Source organism: Lissotriton vulgaris, chromosome 12, assembly GCF_964263255.1.
Source record: "Lissotriton vulgaris chromosome 12, aLisVul1.2, whole genome shotgun sequence".
Lineage (NCBI taxonomy): Eukaryota > Metazoa > Chordata > Amphibia > Caudata > Salamandridae > Lissotriton > Lissotriton vulgaris.
Genome location: NC_141700.1, coordinates 708,669,440 through 708,688,170, shown reverse-complemented (window position 1 = coordinate 708,688,170; position 18,731 = coordinate 708,669,440). Strand labels below are relative to the sequence as shown.

At 45.1% G+C, this 18,731-nt stretch overlaps 1 protein-coding gene across 1 annotated transcript in view; it reads right to left on the bottom strand.

The window, feature by feature from the left end:
* Positions 1–18,731, bottom strand: part of LOC147678061 (vomeronasal type-2 receptor 26-like) — a 74,516-nt gene that overhangs the window by 31,044 nt on the left and 24,741 nt on the right. The window contains exon 3 of the mRNA XM_086945613.1: positions 78–201. Coding sequence (XP_086801739.1) covers positions 78–201 — 124 coding nt within the window. The remainder of the gene's footprint in view (positions 1–77; positions 202–18,731) is intronic.

Genomic DNA, 18,731 nt, shown 5'->3' with positions numbered 1-18,731 from the left:
GATATCTCTGTCACAGAAAGGTGTCAAAAATGCACAGAGGTATAATTCTGGCCGTTACTGGGCCTCACTAAACTCACTGGTGTGATTGGAAATCTCCCCCTCTGAGCATGGGATGCAGTCGTAGCAGCAGACTCCTTGGCCTTCTCGAGTGGATTTTCTGTATCCAACTGGGCACATTTCACTGCAGGAGGACTGAGGGATCTGGGAGAACAGAAAGACATCACTTTAAATGACATGAGGATGTACAGTTGAATTTGAATCAGGTTTACACAGTGCCTTCTGCTGAGACCATGATAATAATCCATGTTGCATCTTTGGTTTTTCCAAGAAACAAGCCTGTGTAAATCTCTCTTGCACAGCAAGAATAATGGGCCTCAGTTATGAAAAGTGACGCATCCCTGCGGGAAAACAGTGATGCGTCACTTTTCATTGCATCCTCCTTGCAACATGCTGGATGCGTCATATTTACAATATGACACATCATGTTGCAAGGAGTTACAGATATGTCAGTATTTCTGATGTATCTGTAGACGAAAAAATGACGCATTGCTGGAGTGTGTCACAAAATTGACGCAACTCCAGCAGTGGGTCATTCCACACAGGCAAGTCCCATGTTAAATGTGCCTGCGTCAGTCTTACGCCTGCTGTGAGGCAGGCGTAGGATATTGATGCATATGCGTTCTAGAAGTGACGCAGTGAAATCTCATAGTTTTACCTGCGTCACTTCTACGAGGCTTAATTGCATCAGGACATCCCCCTGCATACATTATACCTGGTGCAGGTATAATGTGGTTCAGGCGTTTAAAAAGTGACGCATCTACATAGATGCGTCACTTTGTAAATATGACGCAACGCGCATTTTTACCATGTTGGTGCATCACAAAAAGTGACGCACCGGCAGCGCAAAAGTGACGCTAGGGGTCATAAATAAGCCCCAATGTGTGTCATATTCCTGCTCTATCCAATCAGCACTTGTCAAGGACTGTGATATAGAGTCTTTGGCCCAACTTAGGCCTACAGTCAAGCATTTGTGCGAGTCAATGCAATTGAAACATGTGCCTTTAGAATGGCGAGTTCGTACCTGGACCCAGTGGTGGTTTCAAAGCAAGGGGGCTCCGTGTCCCAGATTGCCTTGCCTGGTGGAGGAGCCGGGTGCTTTACGCGCACGTGCTAAAAAGCACTGCTTGCCTCCTCCGGCGCAGGATGCGCCCAAGACCGGAAGAGGCTAGAATCCGCTCTTGGTCTTGTGGCTCTAGAACCTTGGATGGAGATATTCGTCGCCACCTCAGAACAAAAAGGGGATCCTTGTGAAGGGCTGTCCGAGGCTCTTGTGCACCAGACTTTGCTGAGCAATTGGCTGGGGTGGGATTTGGTCCCCCAGCATTCTGCTGTGTGGCGCGGGAGTCAGTGTCAGTCCTCTCTGCGCCGAAAAGGCAGCCCTTCTCTCTCGCGGCTGCCTGAGGCTGGGCTGGGACCATTTTCTCAGGTCTTTGATGTCACGCCTCCAAATTGAATTGAAGTCTCTTAAGTTATTTAAGATACTCCTGGAATTTAATCGTCAATAGAAAGATACTGTTATAACTTATAACTTTAACTAGTAGCCTCCCCCTTATCTCAGGAGTTTTTAACTGTGTGTAGGCTTGCTGCTGTCTTGGACTTCCAGTATACATATCATCAGCCTAGACCACGGGCAGGAAAAGAGCAGGCGATTGCCCTGCGGATTCATCTCTGCTGGTAAATCTAACCTCAATTGATTGGATGTTAGAATGGGCAGTTAGTGCCATCAGTAACAAAATTACCTGTACAGAGCAGAGGCTTTCCATAAATGTGGATGGCAACAGCAGGGATGTAATTGTTCTCTCACCTCATTCTCTTCTGGACACTCCCACAGTTCCACCATCAAATGGTGCGGTTTCTCTCACTACCCAAGGATCTACAATAAATCGTGAGGCTATTCCTCCCTCAGTCGTTCCCTCCTCTACCTCTAACAATACACACGATAAGTCTGTGCACACTACATTACGAAAGAGATCCAAACGCGGCAAGGAACGCAAGCAGATGGTTAGTCCACTTTCACCTCCTACTTAGACTTTACAAGTGTTCCAGACAGAGCCCGTGGCTGTTTTAATATCAAACCCAGTAGTCCCAATTTTACCCCAGGAAGACAAGTCCCCTATTATTAATGCCATCAATGATCTTTAGATAGTCACCTGGAGGCTTTCTCAGAGAAACTGTGAACAATGATTAATAGTGTATTTTCTCCCTTGACCTCACACCTGGAGGCTATTGAGTCCACATTGGCTGCACTTGGTACTGGCCAATTACAATCTCACTCAGGAATCATAAATAATGCTCCCAATAGGCAATATACCTGATGAACCTTTGGTAGAGCATATTACATCAACACAGGCTCCGCTTTCTTTCATTAACCCCTTCGTTTATACAGTTCATTCTCAATAACAAAAACATTCAAACCAGACAGAATGTAGTTCAATTGCCTACCTCAATTTCTAAATGTTTTAATACCAAGAGGGACACAGTGGATAAAGTCATCCCAGCACAGCCACAGACACAATTACCAGTTATTAATCTTCCTCCAACTGTGTGTCCATACGGGCTGTCCTGACAAGGGTACTCTCACTGAACTCTGATAAGCGTGAACATAAGAGCAAGTTTTTGTTAAAACCTTAAACTGACTGGTACAACATAGAGGTATGCTGCTCTTTCATGCAAAAGATATCTTGCATGTAAGGAGATGTGCATAGATTGTGACAAATCCTCCGGGAAATTGTATTGTGGTAAATTTTAGATCTCCAAACCTACATCATCTGTTATTTAATGTCAGACCCAGTACTCTGCCAAGTACCCCGATTAACCTACGTCCCACTAGGTTTTATCTATAGACCCCTTTCCATTTCAGGCAATGCCCATGTAATTTCTCTCTAGGTCGCAGTGCACATGGCATTAGTCCAGCTACCCAATATGGGTCGTTAACCACATTCAGATATTTGTAGACAGCCAGACACTGTCAGCAGACCATCCTTTAAAGCAAAAGTCCATCTTTTTCTTTGTGGTGATTTCAATGCAAAGCTCAGTGAGGGCCTCAGGTCACAAGATGCTCACATAGAAAGACACTGCAACACTCAGGACATAAGGTGGCTAGAGCTTCTTAAGTATCTTACTGCCCACGGCTTGGTTGACTTACTCGAAACCCTAGGGGGAGCGAGCAACATGCTAACATCCTTTAGGGGGGGTGATGCTCTCTTATAGCCTACATGTTTGTAGGCCCCAATGTTTACCCTGGTTTTCCTAAGGAGAGATCCTGCCCACAGAGTGGGGTGATCACAATGCCCTGAGCGCCTCTTTGCTTTTACCGATTAAGGGACTAGCTCGTAACAGGAATCTAGCCTCTGTCGGATTAAGTTTAATTTGGCGCCTGAGAAAGCCTAAAGACACATTAGCATCCTTACTTAAGTCACGCTTAGAAGTAATTCTCAATTGTCTAGCGGAGAGCAAAGAAGAGTTGATGTCTTCATATTATAATAGTTTAATATGCACAATCAGGGAGGCCACGCTCAAACCAATACGTACATCTAATGTGGACCCGAGTTGGTTCAATGTGGCTTGCTCCTAGGCAAACTGAATGCTGAGGAAAGTAATTAACACTTGCACCAGGGTAAGGCGTGATATCTCCTGACACGTATTGAGTATAAAATCGCTCTCACAGCAGAAAGAGGGAAGAATTCAACTATGACTGGGAGCTATTGGAACAAGCTTCCTGGGGAAAGGACAGCAACTCCTTCTGGTACCTAGTAAAACAAATTACATCTAGGAACTCCCCTACCAACCCTCTCCTGCAAAATAACATCTTGGGCTCGGACTGGGTTACCCACTTTGCTTCTATCTATTACATTGAGGACACCCCAATCATGTCAGCCATGCAGTGCAATAGATTGCAGAGTGGAGTTGGCCATCCTCCATAGTAAGGGTAGGAAAATGACAGGCCCAGACAGGGTACCTATGGATCTGTTGAAATCCATATATGGATTTCATATATGGATATATATAGTATATGAGATATGGGCTCCCTTATAACTAATACATTTAATACCTGCTTATCAGTTCATATCCCTCCTTTCTGGACTACCGAAACGATTGTGCCTATATTTGAAAAAGGGAGACTGTATGTTGCCTAAGTGCTATCGACTTATTTTCTTTATCCACAGCACTATTAAAATCATCAGAAGAGTTATTTATGACCGTTTGGTCAAATGGGCAGCTGACAGGGACATACTCTTCCCTTTTCAATTTGGTTTCCGTACTAAATTAGGAACTAATGAACAGTGTCTGAAACTGGTTTTGCCAATTTCCAAATACACTAATGATAGGCGCTCTCCGATTTACTTAGCTTTTATGGATTTATCCACCACCAAACTCTGGCTAATGGTGCTGGATCAAGGCACGGACCCTCCTTTGTTAAACTTTCTGCACTCCCTACATACAGGTCTCTCAGCTAGAGTCACCTTAAATTCTTATGGTGAGCTCTCTTCTGATTTCCCACTAAAGATTGGAGTGAGGCAGGGGTGTATACTGGCACCTTTATTGTTTATTTTATATATTAATGGCTTAACAGCTCATTTATCTTCTTCCCATCCAGATATACCTAAAATTGCAGGCTACCCAATTCCATCATCAGGTGGACTTTATGCAAAACCTGAACCTGAAAACCAACTATAGATAATGCACATTTGTTCAGAACAATTGAGCAATCTATTGGCAGGATTATTTGGCCAAAAAATTAATACCAACATCTTTCCGGATGATTGGAAAAAAATCTCCATTAGACCACTATTAAAAAAAAACAATCTGGACAGAGACGAACAAAGCAACTACAGGCCCATAGCCAGAATTCCATTTGCTGCCAAAATATTGGAAAAACTCCTGAATAAACAACTATCCCGCTATTTGATCGACGGTAATTGGCTGGATGACTCTCAGTTTGGCTTCCGCCAAGCACACGGAACGGAAACTGCTCTAATCACAGCAGTAGAAGAACTCCGAAAAGTGATGGACAACGGAGCGAAGGCCGCCTTGATATTACTTGACTTATCGGCGGCCTTCGACACGGTCAGTCATGAAATTCTTTTACAACGATTAAAAACTGCATAAATACATGACTCAACGTGTACTCTTATTGAATCTTATCTTGCCAAGAGAACTTTCACAGTAGAAGTAGGAGGTTCAAAATCTAAAGCCTTCTCTCTACCATGCGGAGTTCCACAGGGATCATCATTAAGTCCTACCCTTTTTAACCTATATATCACCCCACTTGCAGAAATAATAAGAAACTGTGGTTTTACACCAATATCATACGCTGATGACACTCAGATTGTAGTGACCATCAACAAAGACATAGATGAAACAGCAGAAAAATTCCAACACTGTATGATACAGGTTAGCCGATTGATGGAGAGGAATTGTCTGAAGCTCAATGAAGACAAGAGTGAAGTGATGATAATAGGGGGTGACACAAACATCTGGTCCACCGCATGGTGGCCTAAGGACATGGGCAGATGCCCTGGGTCATCAGAAAAAGTGAAGAATCTGGGCTTTACAATGGATATGAATTTATCATTTGAAGCTCAAGCCAACAAACTGTCATCATCACTCTGGTACATCTTAAAAATGATAAAAAAAACTATTTCCATTTATACCACAAGACTCTCGTAAAACGGTAATTACAGTACTAGCACTAGCAAGACTGGATTATGGAAATGGCTTATATGCCGGAGCCAGGAAAAAGATTATAGACAAACTACAACGCCTACAAAATACAGCGGCTAGACTAGTACTAGATGTACCAAGGTTTGAACCAATCAGACATAGACTGAACAATTTACATTGGCTGCCAATTGAAAAGAGGGTAAAATTCAAATCACTCTGTCTAACTTACAAGGCACTTCAGGGAAAAGGTTCAAAATTTCTAAAGGACCACTTGAAACAGTATGAACCCATGAGACCTCTGAGATCGGGACAGATGAAGTTAATTGCTGTTCCCAGATTCAAAAGAGCTAACTGGGGAGGGAGAAGTTTCCTGTTACATGCAGCACGTACATGGAACAAACTACCTTTGAACATAAAAACATGTCCATCTCCAGAAACCTTTAGAAAAGAAGTAAAAACATGGCTTTTTTCCGAATAAACATCAGACGCTGCCATAGAGCTGGAAAGGATTTATCTTAGCGCCAAGACGCCCATGGGCAATCGCTGCACTCTATAAATTTACAAATCAAATCAAATCAAATCAAACTATACTAAGTCACATATTATGTCTTATGGCCTGGGTAAATTAAGGCTAAATAAAATGACTATGAACAGGCAAGAATTGTTATCTAGGGATAACCTTCAGCTCATCAGGGTTTTAGAACCCCCATCGAACTCAGGCTAGCCTCAAACTAAGCAAATCTGCCTATACAGACTTTAACCTTATCAGATCAGACATTAGGAGGACTGTCCTACCACCATTGAAGATATATAACTAGCGTGTATCAGTGCAGCTATTTATGGTTCAGGAGATGGGCTTTAATAAATGGTGCTCTTTACAACCCCGAGAAAAAACGCTTCTTGCAATGGTTGCAGAACTTACCACTGTCCACCTCTAGCCTTATTACCCACTTTGAGTTAAACCATAGATTCATAGCAGATAAGGTTCCTCTGGCGCCACTCTAACCATGGGTCAGCATTTGGTTGAGACCAGCAGCGAAGCTTTGTAAGCACATTATACTTGACTGCCTAATGCTGGACAAGACCCATTATATACCATGGTTAAGCTAAAACACTGGACACTTTAGAATCCCTGGGTTTATCTTCCTGATTAATTGAACCCAGCCGTATTCCCAAGAACACTGAAGAGGAGGTTACCATATTATTTAAGTACTATTATGCAGACTCAAGATTGAAAAATTAGTTATCTAAACCCTCCGTTTTGAACTATTGCAGTCTTTTATACACGGGCAACCCTCCCATGTTCTTACCTCTGGATTTGTCAAGATGTGAGTGATCACTTCTGTTTCAGTCCAAAGCAGGGTCAATTTATATGTCCTTATTTGTTAAAAAAATCATCGAGTCAGACAAGGTTGTATCTTAGCACCCACCCTCTTCTCGCTCTTCATTAATAGGGTAGTGGGGCATTTGCACAGAGATGGGTGTGATGCCCCTAAAATCGGAGAGAGAAGGGTTCCGGCCCTACTCTTTGCCAATGATAAGTTATTCATTTCAAAGTCCCCCCAAGGGCTCCGACAGCTCCTAAATGATTTTAAACAGAACTGTGATGAGAGTGGTCCAGAGCTACATGACTCACAAACAAATTATATGGTTTTTGCCAAAGGAAAAGAGAGACCTTCTAATAGAAGTATGTATGTGGGGGACCGTACCATTGAGTTAGAATCTACATTTGATTACTTGGGGATTTGATTAACCCCAAATTTGTGCTGGATTCCCCATACAGAGAACGCCCATCTGTTTCTAATCCAACAGACAGCCAACATATCTAAGATCCATAGAAGCAGTCTATGACTGTAGCTCCAGCACTAGAAATGTATCAACTAAAAGCCCCAGGATCAGCCATGTATGGTGCTGAACTATGGGGGAGTGGGAAAACTGATTGTCTCTCAGTGATTGAAAATCGTTTTATAAGATCCCTCCTTAACTTGCCTGCCAGTACCCCACTGACCCCATCTTCCTCGACTTGGCTCAAAGGAAAATAGTGCATTAGATAGATTAGAGGCATTTACTGTTCAGGCACCACCTTTGGCTACCGAGGAGCTTTCTCCCTATCGAGTAGTCATTAGGGACCTTATGACACAGCCTAGGATTAATACGATTCCCTGGTTCAACTCTCTTAGGGAACTACTGAGGTCACTGGGGATGGAGGAATATTGGGCTAACCTGGAGAAGCTATGTTTGATCTCGAAGAATAGGCTAGAGGTTATCTATTGGGAGTCCACAATGGTGAAGAATGTGTCAAACAGTATTGGCATACTAACACGAGATTTTGTAGCTTTTACAACCTTTCCACTCTTTGAGGCCCCGGTTGATGAAATTTTTCCACCTCTTGCACGAAAACTGTTTCTCCAATTTCGCTTTAAGACTCTCCTTCCCAAACTGCTTTTTTTACAAGTAGAGTAGCTATAAATCACAGGATGACACATGCCAGCCTGCACGAGAAGCCCTGAGTCCTTAGCTCATTTGTTTTTTTTTTTAACACATTATGGGAAGCTAAGGGCTAAGTGGATCACCCCGTTGTGTAGGCTCCTTGGACGTGGTCATTATTTAGAGGTGTTAAGAATCTTGAACACAGACACTAGGAGGGTAGTAGTTTGCGGCCTGGCAAAATATTTGCCGGCTTTATGGATCAGACACTCAAAGTGCATCATGGAATAAACGCCTACAGTGCCCTGTATAATATTTTTTAGTATGCAGCATTAAATAATATATTTTACTTGAATATGTTGTTTTATGTTTGGTGCTATTTTTAATATGGTATTTAAATTCTTTCGTATGTAAATTGTACATTTTTAGTACCTTAATCAATTTTTCCATCAGTAAACGTATGTATTTTTTTATTAGGAAATGTATACTTTTAAAGATCTTTGTGATCGAAATAACGTGATGATGATGATGATGTGAATGTATTTCAGTTCAGACCTGGAGTTTAGTTCAGTACCACACTTGGCCAACCACTGCACTGATACATCCTCCCACGGCAAATAATGGAGGAAGGGATTTCGAGCCTTCAGGAAATAATGGTATATAAATATGCATTTTCATTAAAGTTAAAAATATATATAGAAATAAACAATACATATTATTTTAATCTCAATATTTTAATAATGATTTCTAATTTTAAAATAAATGGAACAATTGTTTTCAAAACAATTACTTTAATTTTTGTCATTTCTATATATAAGCATGTGAGTATATTAATTCTGATCCGCGCCCATATTAAATAGCTTAATGAACTGCCCCAACTCTGTCCCTGCCAATCGCGGGGCTCATTCTTGTCTGAAGCAGCCACATTGCCATGTATGCTGTCCTTGTTCAGCTGCTACAGAGGATGGAGGAGACCGAACTGGGTCCTCAGGGACAATGTCAGAATCTGCATTTGGCGCTTGGTAATCCTCCACCATACAGAAGTCAAGTCTTTGCCATGTATATTGTAGTTGTATTTTGGAGATCGTAGATGCGCTGGGAGTATTGGAGGCTGCATTGAGGCACAACGTACAACAACAGTGCTGGAGTGGTGCATGTCCATTGCACTAGGGCCCACTGCTCCACTCGGTTGTCCCTCCACTGGCCACAGTAACATGCTCACGCCCCCCCCCCCCCATCAGGGGGTGTAGGCAAAGTGGGTTTCCTGGGGTTGGGGGTTGATTGGGTTAGGGAACGTTTTACTAGCTAGCTAGCTGGAGAAGTGTGGCTCACTGGTTAGAGCAGGCAGACCTTGAAGCAGAGGTCAGACCCGGGACCAGGGTTCAATTCCCGACGCGGCAGGGTCTTGAGCTCAAATGTCCATGGACTCGATAATTCTCGCTTCGGTGCCTGACCTAATCATGGGTTCACACTCTGCAATTCTGGGCATTAAGCTTGCTTAATCTCCACAACGCCCCCCCCCCCCCCCCCCCCCCCGCGGCGGGATGCCTGGCTTTCACCTTGGGGATGCCCTGTAGGGGCTATCTCACAGGGGAATACCAGGACGGGTTCCCAAGGCAAGCGCGGAGATACCCCTTCGGGGGTCGATTCAGGCGCTATATAAGAAACATAATAATAATAAGTGGCAGCCAACACAGGTGGAGAGAGAAGCACTAACATCAAATTTCCCAAAGTTAAAATGTGTAGCTGTCTGTGTATTACAGAGGCACGTGGAGGCGTTGGTAGCAGCAAGCAAATGCGGATGTAAGCCCCAGCTTTTACATCAACCTTTTTCTTGAACTAGTTTGTTCAGTTTAAGTTAATAGCTGAATGACTGCCTCAAAGATGGTATAGGGGGAAAATGGTCCCAAGTAAAGCAAAAGCAAAAACACGCAGAGGCCACAGTACAATAAATTGGCGGGAAGAAATTTCAGTAAAAAGGCACCCACCACAGGAGCCCGACATAGCGTTTCAATCGAATCACTATTATTAGCCCCTTAGAAGGAAATATGGCTCTTAGAATACCAGGGGAGGAAGATCCCAAAGGTACCCAGGCGTGCCCTATGGAATCAGGCACAGCGCCCCTGGGACAATCCATGGACCAGGGTCAGCGGACTCGATAATTCTCGCCTCGGTGCCTACTCTAACCAGGGGTCCCACTTGGCAACTCTGGGCATTAGCTTGCCTAATCTCCACAACGGCCCCATCAACGCCGGGGATGCCTGACTCCACCTTGGGGACTCCCAGTAGGGACCATCCCACAGGGAAAGCCAGGACGGGTTCCCCAGCGGTATACCGCGCCAGGATACTCCGGTAGTAATTGTGCGCGTTACAAAACAGCTTATAACATATAACATATAACATAACATATAATAAAATTTGTAGTGAAATATTTCAAAATGAAACCCGGAATCCAAGGACTGCCCACATCGTCAACAAAACCACTTAGTGACAAATGGAGAGGGGACCAGGGGAATGCATTCAGCAACTCTATCTCTCTGGAATCAGCTCCAGAATTGGATTTTGGTTTTAGGGGGTGGATTGGATAAAGAAAGTGGAGGTATACTTTTAGCCAAACCAAGATGCATATTTACAAGGGCTTTATCTCCACTTTTCTGGCTTAAAAAGCCAAAAAAGCAGAGATAAAATTATCTCCCTATTTACAAGAGGGTGCTAACATACTGAATCGCATGTTAGCACCCTTTTTCCCAACGCCTCCCTTTGTATCTCTAATGAGATGCAAAGTGGGCGTCACTGGGCGTACCCCGGATGGGCTACCTTGCAAATATCGCTGATGTTCACATCGCAATATTTACAAGGCAGCCCACAGGAAAACCACTGTTTTCTCCATAAACTACCGTCTGCTAAAATGCAGACTTACCTATCCCTGATATTGGGGTGGATTATGCTGATACGGCCCTGTGGGTCGTATCAGCAAGGTTATCGCTATTTTGCAGGGAACATCGCTGGAACACCAGCGATGTTCCCTGCAAAAACGGTGATTTCCCCGCTATCTCTGGAATTTTTATCGCCCTGGAGTAATGCCTTGTTAATAACGCATTACCAGAGCGAGAAATTCCAGAGATAGACGGCGATAAATGACAAAGTGCTAAGCGCGCTTTGCGTTTATTTATCACCGTCCTTGCAGATATGCCCCCAAGGTTGTCCTCATCACTTCGTCTCCCTTCCTTTGTGGGTATTAGCCTCACGGAGGATAGTGTTTGCCAGTCTCATGAGACGGGCACTCCTGGGGAGGAGGAACAGAAAGAACCCTGAGTGCATTTTAAAATAGATCGTATCACCTGCTTCAATCACCACAATTGATCCAGGAGAAAGGGCTTCCTGCATAGGGGCTGTTGCTCCTGAGAGTGGTGGAGATGAGGTTAGGAAAAAGAGCAGGACCAAATACCCCCACTTCCTCAACTGTATAATCTCTTCACCTTTTTCCTCAGAGAAGGTGCCACAGGCATTCCAACATACAACAGTATCAGGGCTATCTCCGAAGCCTGGCTATCCTCCTTTTTCAAGGTGAGTGCCACTCCCCTTTGCTGTAGAATTGAGTGAGAGAAAGCGGAGCAAAGGTCCCATTGAGAGCCTGTGTTTGCAGTTGCAGTGCTGGCAGTACCTCCCTGCATCTATTGGTCAGGCCACGCCAAAGCACCATCTCTATCTCTCTTTCAGTAGGCATTTGTCCTTGTCTCCTGCTCCTTCTCAAAAAAGCACTCCTTTTCCAATGGGCCAAAAGACTATGTGAAAACCTCTCCACTCATTTCTCTGAAACCAAGAAACACATTGGGAGAAGACATTGGGGAGAGGTGATTCATTCGCCAATGCAGGTGCCTACTGGAGGGCGGGAGGTAGTGCCCGGAGACTGGAGCTAGCACCTCTCTGCAACCTGGATCCTATCCCATTTTTATCTCCATAAACAGTTGATAAATAATCACACATTCCAGCGTCAGGTGTATGACCAAGGAGATTATGTAGGCAAGTTCGTGACATGGCGAGCTAAGGAGAGCAAAAATCAAAACCTGATTCAGCAGGTCAAAGATCCATGTTCGGGCCAGCTTACGGGTAGGGTAAAGGATGTCAGGCATATTTGTTTCTATTATTACTCTATCCTTTACAATGGGGATAGAATAGGATAGGGGGACAAAGGGGTCAAGCAGCAGGAAATAGAGAACGTTTTGGCAGGTTGGTTTTGCCCAGTCTGGCACAGGAGACCATTTCAATATTGATCAACCCTATCACCGAGTGCAAGGTTGATGAAGCAATAGGATATTTGGCTAATGGCAAGGCACCGCAGGAAGATGTTTGGGCCCACAGTTTTAGAAAGCTTTTTCAGAAAAACATTTAGGGCCTTAGACCACTCTGTTTAATTATCTCCTGGGGGGTGGTCGGTACCTGGCTCTTTCATTAGAGGAATTTTGACTAATAGCCATGAAAAGGGAAAACCTGCAACTGATCCACGGTCATATTGCCCATCACCTTATTAAACAACAATTATAAGCTATATGCAAATATTTTAGCTAATTGCATTGGATTGGTAGACCCTGCCCTGATCTCATCAGAGAAAATTGCCAATTCACAAAGACATATAATATGGCTTAATTCATTGGCTTAGTTTTGACAGACTCTGTGTTGGCAGTCATTATCCTACCAGATACAGAAAAGGCATATGCTCTTGTGAGCTGGAAGTGTCTTTACCGCTTCATTAGTTAATCCAGTCAAGGACAATCAGGGTTTGCAACTAAGCAAGGCAAGGATTACATGTCTAAAATATCCCCTGCTCACCCCTTGGCATGATCAGTCAGGTGTATCCTAGAGGCATTGTATAAAGCATTTCTACATAACATACAGTAATACAGTGAAAATACTACAAAAGGACTCCACACCAGTTTTAGAAAAATATCCAATATTTGACTGTGCAAAACAAGACAAAAATTAAGCGTGGGCGTAAAATCCGTTCCGCTCGCGGAATTTGCGGATTTTCGGCAAATTCGCAATCCGTGAACTCTCGCGAATTTGACGAAAATTCGAAAATTCGCACGCAGCGGATTTTTTTGCTTGGTGATGCAATATTGCAGCGCGCGGCGTTCACTTACCGTCATTCAGCGTATGCAGAGTTGTTTTTCTCCATGTTTTGCGTGTGCTGCGCCATTTTGGATCTTGCTGCGGGATCCCGCGGGAGTTTGTCGACCGCGATTACGTCATCGCGGCTTGCCACCTTGCACAGCGAGAGTTTGTCAACGCGAGTACGTCATAAAGGCCCGTGATCACGCATCGCGGGAGTTTGCGGGAGTAAACACTTGCGAACACGTAGATGCAGCGGGCAGCGACAACCTCGCAATTGCAAAATGGCAAAATTTGCAATTTTGCACTAGAAATCCACCAGCAGGCAGCATAAACCTTCTGAAAATGTTAATTTTTATCTGAATAACTCCTCAGGTTGAAAAGGGACACTTGTTACACCTTACAACCTTGGGTTCAAGGTAGAAGAGTACCCTCAAAAGACTCAATGCAAATCTGAGTGCGGTGTATGTGTTTCATCCGCCCCACATTGAAGTTCTGGCAGTTATCATTGGGATTTCTTCAGTGCGTTGGCTGCCAGCCTCATCCAGAGGCACCTCTGGGTTGTTTGGTGCAGTGTACAGAGATTGAGGGTTTCCCCACTTACAATGTGAAAAAAGAAAAAGAAACTTGATGTGCAGAAAAGTGAATTAAAAATGAGAAAATAACCCCAAGGATTTATTGGGGGGTAGATTCCCAGTTAGTTTAAAAAAGGGGTGGTACTTACTGCAGACCGAGTTACTGGGTCTGTAAGTATTGGAGTTGTTATGAATTCGTCGACATGTTTCAGCTCCTCAGGCCCGAGGGGTCTGTGAAGCTTTCGTCAGGACTTACAAAAAACAAAGATATACTCACACTATTTGTGCAGTATCAGTTTAGTCTTTTCAAGCTAGGAGCAATTGTCCGGTTTCTGAGTTTGTCCAGCTTTTGGCTTCAGCGGGGGAGGTCGCTTATTGAGCGCAGAGCCGCGTGTGGAGGGTTTCCTGACTGGTGCTGGCTCTGCCCCCGGATATAACATATACTAATACTGCACAAATAGTGTGAGTATATCTTTGTTTTTTGTAAGTCCTGACGAAAGCTTCACAGACCCCTCGGGCCTAAGGAGCTGAAACATGTCGACGAATTCATAACAACTCCAATACTTACAGACCCAGTAACTCGGTCTGCAGTAAGTACCACCCCTTTTTTAAACTAATTGGGAATCTACCCCCCAATAAATCCTTGGGGTTATTTTCTCATTTTTAATTCACTTTTCTGCACATCAAGTTTCTTTTTCTTTTTTCACATTGTAAGTGGGGAAACCCTCAATCTCTGGACACTGCACCAAACAACCCAGAGGTGCCTCTGGATGAGGCTGGCAGCCAACGCACTGAAGAAATCCCATTGATAACTGCCAGAACTTCAATGCGTGGCGGATGAAACACATACACGGCACTCAGATATGCATTGAGTCTTTTGAGGGTACTCTTCTACCTTGAACCCAAGGTTGTAAGGTGTAACAAGTGTCCCTTTTCATTTTTGATAAACCTGTACTCCTACTCCGGGGAAAGAAACGGACACAGTAATTCCTCATCCCTCCCTGTTGATGAACCTCTAACTCCTCAGGTTGACATTTGCCTACACTTTTTTTTGCAAGGAGTCCATTTGGGGGGTGGGGTGGGGGTGTTTGGAAGGAAGTGCCCCACAGTCTCCAACTTCCTGTTCCTGTCCAGCAGGCTCCTCCCAGTGCTTTCTTCATGTGCTGGTCACTTTCATTTGGATCTTGACCTAGAAGGATTACTTTTTGTGGATGCTGCTGGATATTTGGATTTGAGGCCTTTTTGACTTTCTTTGGATCACTTTTGGATTAGAAATCACATTTCACAAGTAAGTTTGTTTGGGGCATTACAGTTGCTGCAACTATAATTTTGGAACTTTTTCAGAACATTAAATAATAGTGTTGATGGGGCCTGTCCATGTGGGTGGGGGCCATTTTGAGTGCTGGTACAGGCAGGGCCTGGCCATGTGCTGTGGGGCAAGGGGCCATTTTGAAGGCAGGCAGTGTTCTCAGGCCTGCACCCATTTTGCCTAGCTTTCATCCATTATGCCCAGGGGTAGTGAGTGGTGCATGGGCCTCGTCTTTCTATGGGGTGTCTTGAATTTAAACATCATTGAGGGCATAGATGGCATGGGATTGTGCTGATTTTTGTGTGTTTTTCAATTTTTTTGGCTGCTGTTGGGGCCTTTTGCCCAGGGGTACCCAGTGGTGCATGGACTGAGTCTTTCTGTGGGGTCTCTGTAATGTAAACATCATGGAGGGCATGGATGGCATTGGATTGTGGTGGTTTTTGTGTGTTTTTCGATTTTTTGGGGTGTTGATGGGGCCTGTCCATGTGGGTGGGGGCCATTTTGAGTGCTGGTACAGGCAGGGCCTGGCCATGTGCTAGGGGGCAAGGGGCCATTTTGAAGGCAGGCAGTGTTCTCAGGCCTGCACCCATTTTACCTAGCTTTCATCTATTATCCCCAGGGGTAGTGAGTGGTGCATGGGCCTAGTCTTTCTGTGGGGTGTCTTGAATTTAAACATCATTGAGGGCATGGATGGCATGGAATTGTGCTGATTTGTGTGTGTTTTTCGATTTTTGTGGCTGCTGTTGGGGCCTTTAGCCCAAGGGTACCCAGTGGTGCATGGACTGAGTCTTTCTGTGGGGTCTCTTTAATGTAAACATCATGGAGGGCATGGATGGCATTGGATTGTGGTGATTTTTGTGTGTTTTTCGATTTTTTGGGGTGTTGATGGGGCCTGTCCATGTGGGTGGGGGCCATTTTGAGTGCTGGTACAGGCAGGGCCTGGCCATGTGCTGGGGTGCAAGGGGCCATTTTGAAGGCAGGCAGTGTTCTCAGGCCTGCACCCATTTTGCCTAGCTTTTATCCATTATGCCCAGGGGTAGTGAGTGGTGCATGGGCCTAGTCTTTCTGTGGGGTGTCTTGAATTTAAACATCATTGAGGGCATGAATGGCATGGGATTGTGCTGATTTTTGTGTTTTTCGATTTTTTTGGCTGCTGTTGGGGCCTTTTGCCCAGGGGTACCCAGTGGTGCATGGACTGAGTCTTTCTGTGGGGTCTCTTTAATGTAAACATCATGGAGGGCATGGATGGCATTGGATTGTGGTGATTTTTGTGTGTTTTTCGATTTTTTGGGGTGTTGATGGGGCCTGTCCATGTGGGTGGGGGCCATTTTGAGTGCTGGTACAGGCAGGGTCTGGCCATGTGCTGGGGGGCAAGGGGCCATTTTGAAGGCAGGCAGTGTTCTCAGGCCTGCACCCATTTTGCCTAGCTTTCATCCATTATGCCCAGGGGTAGTGAGTGGTGCATGGGCCTAGTCTTTCTGTGGGGTGTCTTGCATTTAAACATCATTGAGGGCATGGATGGCATGGAATTGTGGTGATTGTTATGTGTTTTTCGATTTGTGGGGGTGTTGTTGGGGACTGGCCATGTGAGTGGGGGCCATTTTGAGTGCTGGTACAGGCAGGGCCTGGCCATGTGCTGGGGGGCAAGGGGCCATTTTGAAGGCAGGCAGCGTTCTCAGGCCTGCACCCATTTTGCCTAGCTTTCATCCATTATGCCCAGGGGTAGTTAGTGGTGCATGGGCCTAGTCTTTCTGTGGGGTGTCTTAAATTTAAACATCATTGAGGGCATGGATGGCATGGGATTGTGGTGATTTTTATGTGTTTTTTGACTTTTTGGGGTGTATAACTGAAGTTCCTCTGTCTTCGATTGCTTTTAGGTGCACAGGAGAACCACCAGTGCCAGGAAGAAGTCCTGCAGCGGTGTGTGCAGCATAACGTCACGCGACGTCACGTGTGGCCACAGACAAGACAACTCTGCAACTCGTGCAACTGCGGCCTGCTGTTCTGACATCTGAAGAAGATGGCCCCAAAAAAAGTTGCCCGTAGCTCCTCTAGCAAGAAAGTTGACAGTAAGGAGCAGAAGAAGCAAGTGGCGCCACTTACCAAGGAGACTGGTGTGCCGACCGCCGCATTTTTTGGGGAAAAAAAAGTACGCCTGCAGCAGCAGCGGGGTCTGCTGGGGTCCAAGCTGGGAGCAGCACCCCCGCTTCATTGGGCTCAGTGCCACCACCACCACGCCAACTTAAGTCCAAGCCCTTGAGTGCTGCAGAGGCAGCCAGTATAGTTGTTCAATCACCATCGACCAGTGATGTTGGCTCATCGCAAGAAAGTAGCAGCATCCCTCAATCAACACAGGTTGTTGTAACTCATCTGACGAGTGTTCAACAACCACAGCCGCAACAACAACCACATGTGCAAGTACAAGCCCAAGTACATGTGGAAGGAGAGGCAGCGCAAGGAGATGCGCAAGCTGAGGTGCATGGAGCGCCACAAGTGCCCACAATAGTTGTTCCTCCCGCAGTAGGGGCACATCAGGAAATCGACATTCAAGCCGAGGTATCATTTGAGGAAGCTACTCCTCCTGATCATTCATTGTCTTCCAGATCCTGAGCAAGGAAAAGACCAAGGATGGTGTCTACATCTTCTTCAAGCCCCCTTCCTTCTGATGATATGGATCCAAATTGGGAACCACCACGGCCGTCTGAGAGTGAGGCACACCATGATCTGACAAAGGTAGCTAAGCGTAAAAGGAAGGTACCCGAAAGTCTCGTACTTATGGAGTGTGATGATGACGCTGAACAAGAAGTGGCGTATACTCCTGCTGATGAAGACTCTCACGACGACAACGCAGTCATCATAGACGTCACTGCAGCCCCAGCGGGCATGCAGCAAACAGACATTTTTATACTAGCCCGAAATGCTGCTGAGCGTGATGTTGTCGACGAGGCAATGGGACCACCACCAATGCAGTTAACTAGTACACCACCACCTACCGCTCCCATATTTTCTCGCCAGAAGGGACCTCCATCCACCTCGACCTCCATTTCCTCAATTAGTGGTGCTGCAAGTGCACAACGTAGTAAAGTTCGGCAACACACATCCTCCACTTCATCTGGCATTAGCATTCCCAGTATTGCCTCCTCCGCCCCCCACAGACATTTGAAGTTCGCAGTTTGGGACTTCTTTAGTGTTAGCCCAACAAGGGAAAACATAGCCATTTGTACCATTTGTAAGCTTGGAGTTAGTCGTGCTAAGCTTGGTACCAACTATGGTACCGGAGGCCAGAGAGGTCATCTTGAGAGACAGCACACTGTCAAATGGCATGCGCACCTAAAGGAGATCAAGGAAGCCCGAATTGCAAGACAACAAACTGTATCCGTTAATGTTTCATCTGATGATGACGAGGAGGAAGAAGCGTCAAACATTTCTTCACTTACACCCAGTACCCCTGTCAGCAGCACACCCCCTGCAAGATATATGAGCCACACTAAGAGTGTGGGAGAGAGTGAGACACCAATGCGAAAAAGTTAATCATCACTGAGCGTAACTGGGTCGAAGAAGTCATCATCATCCCGTAAAATGGTCCA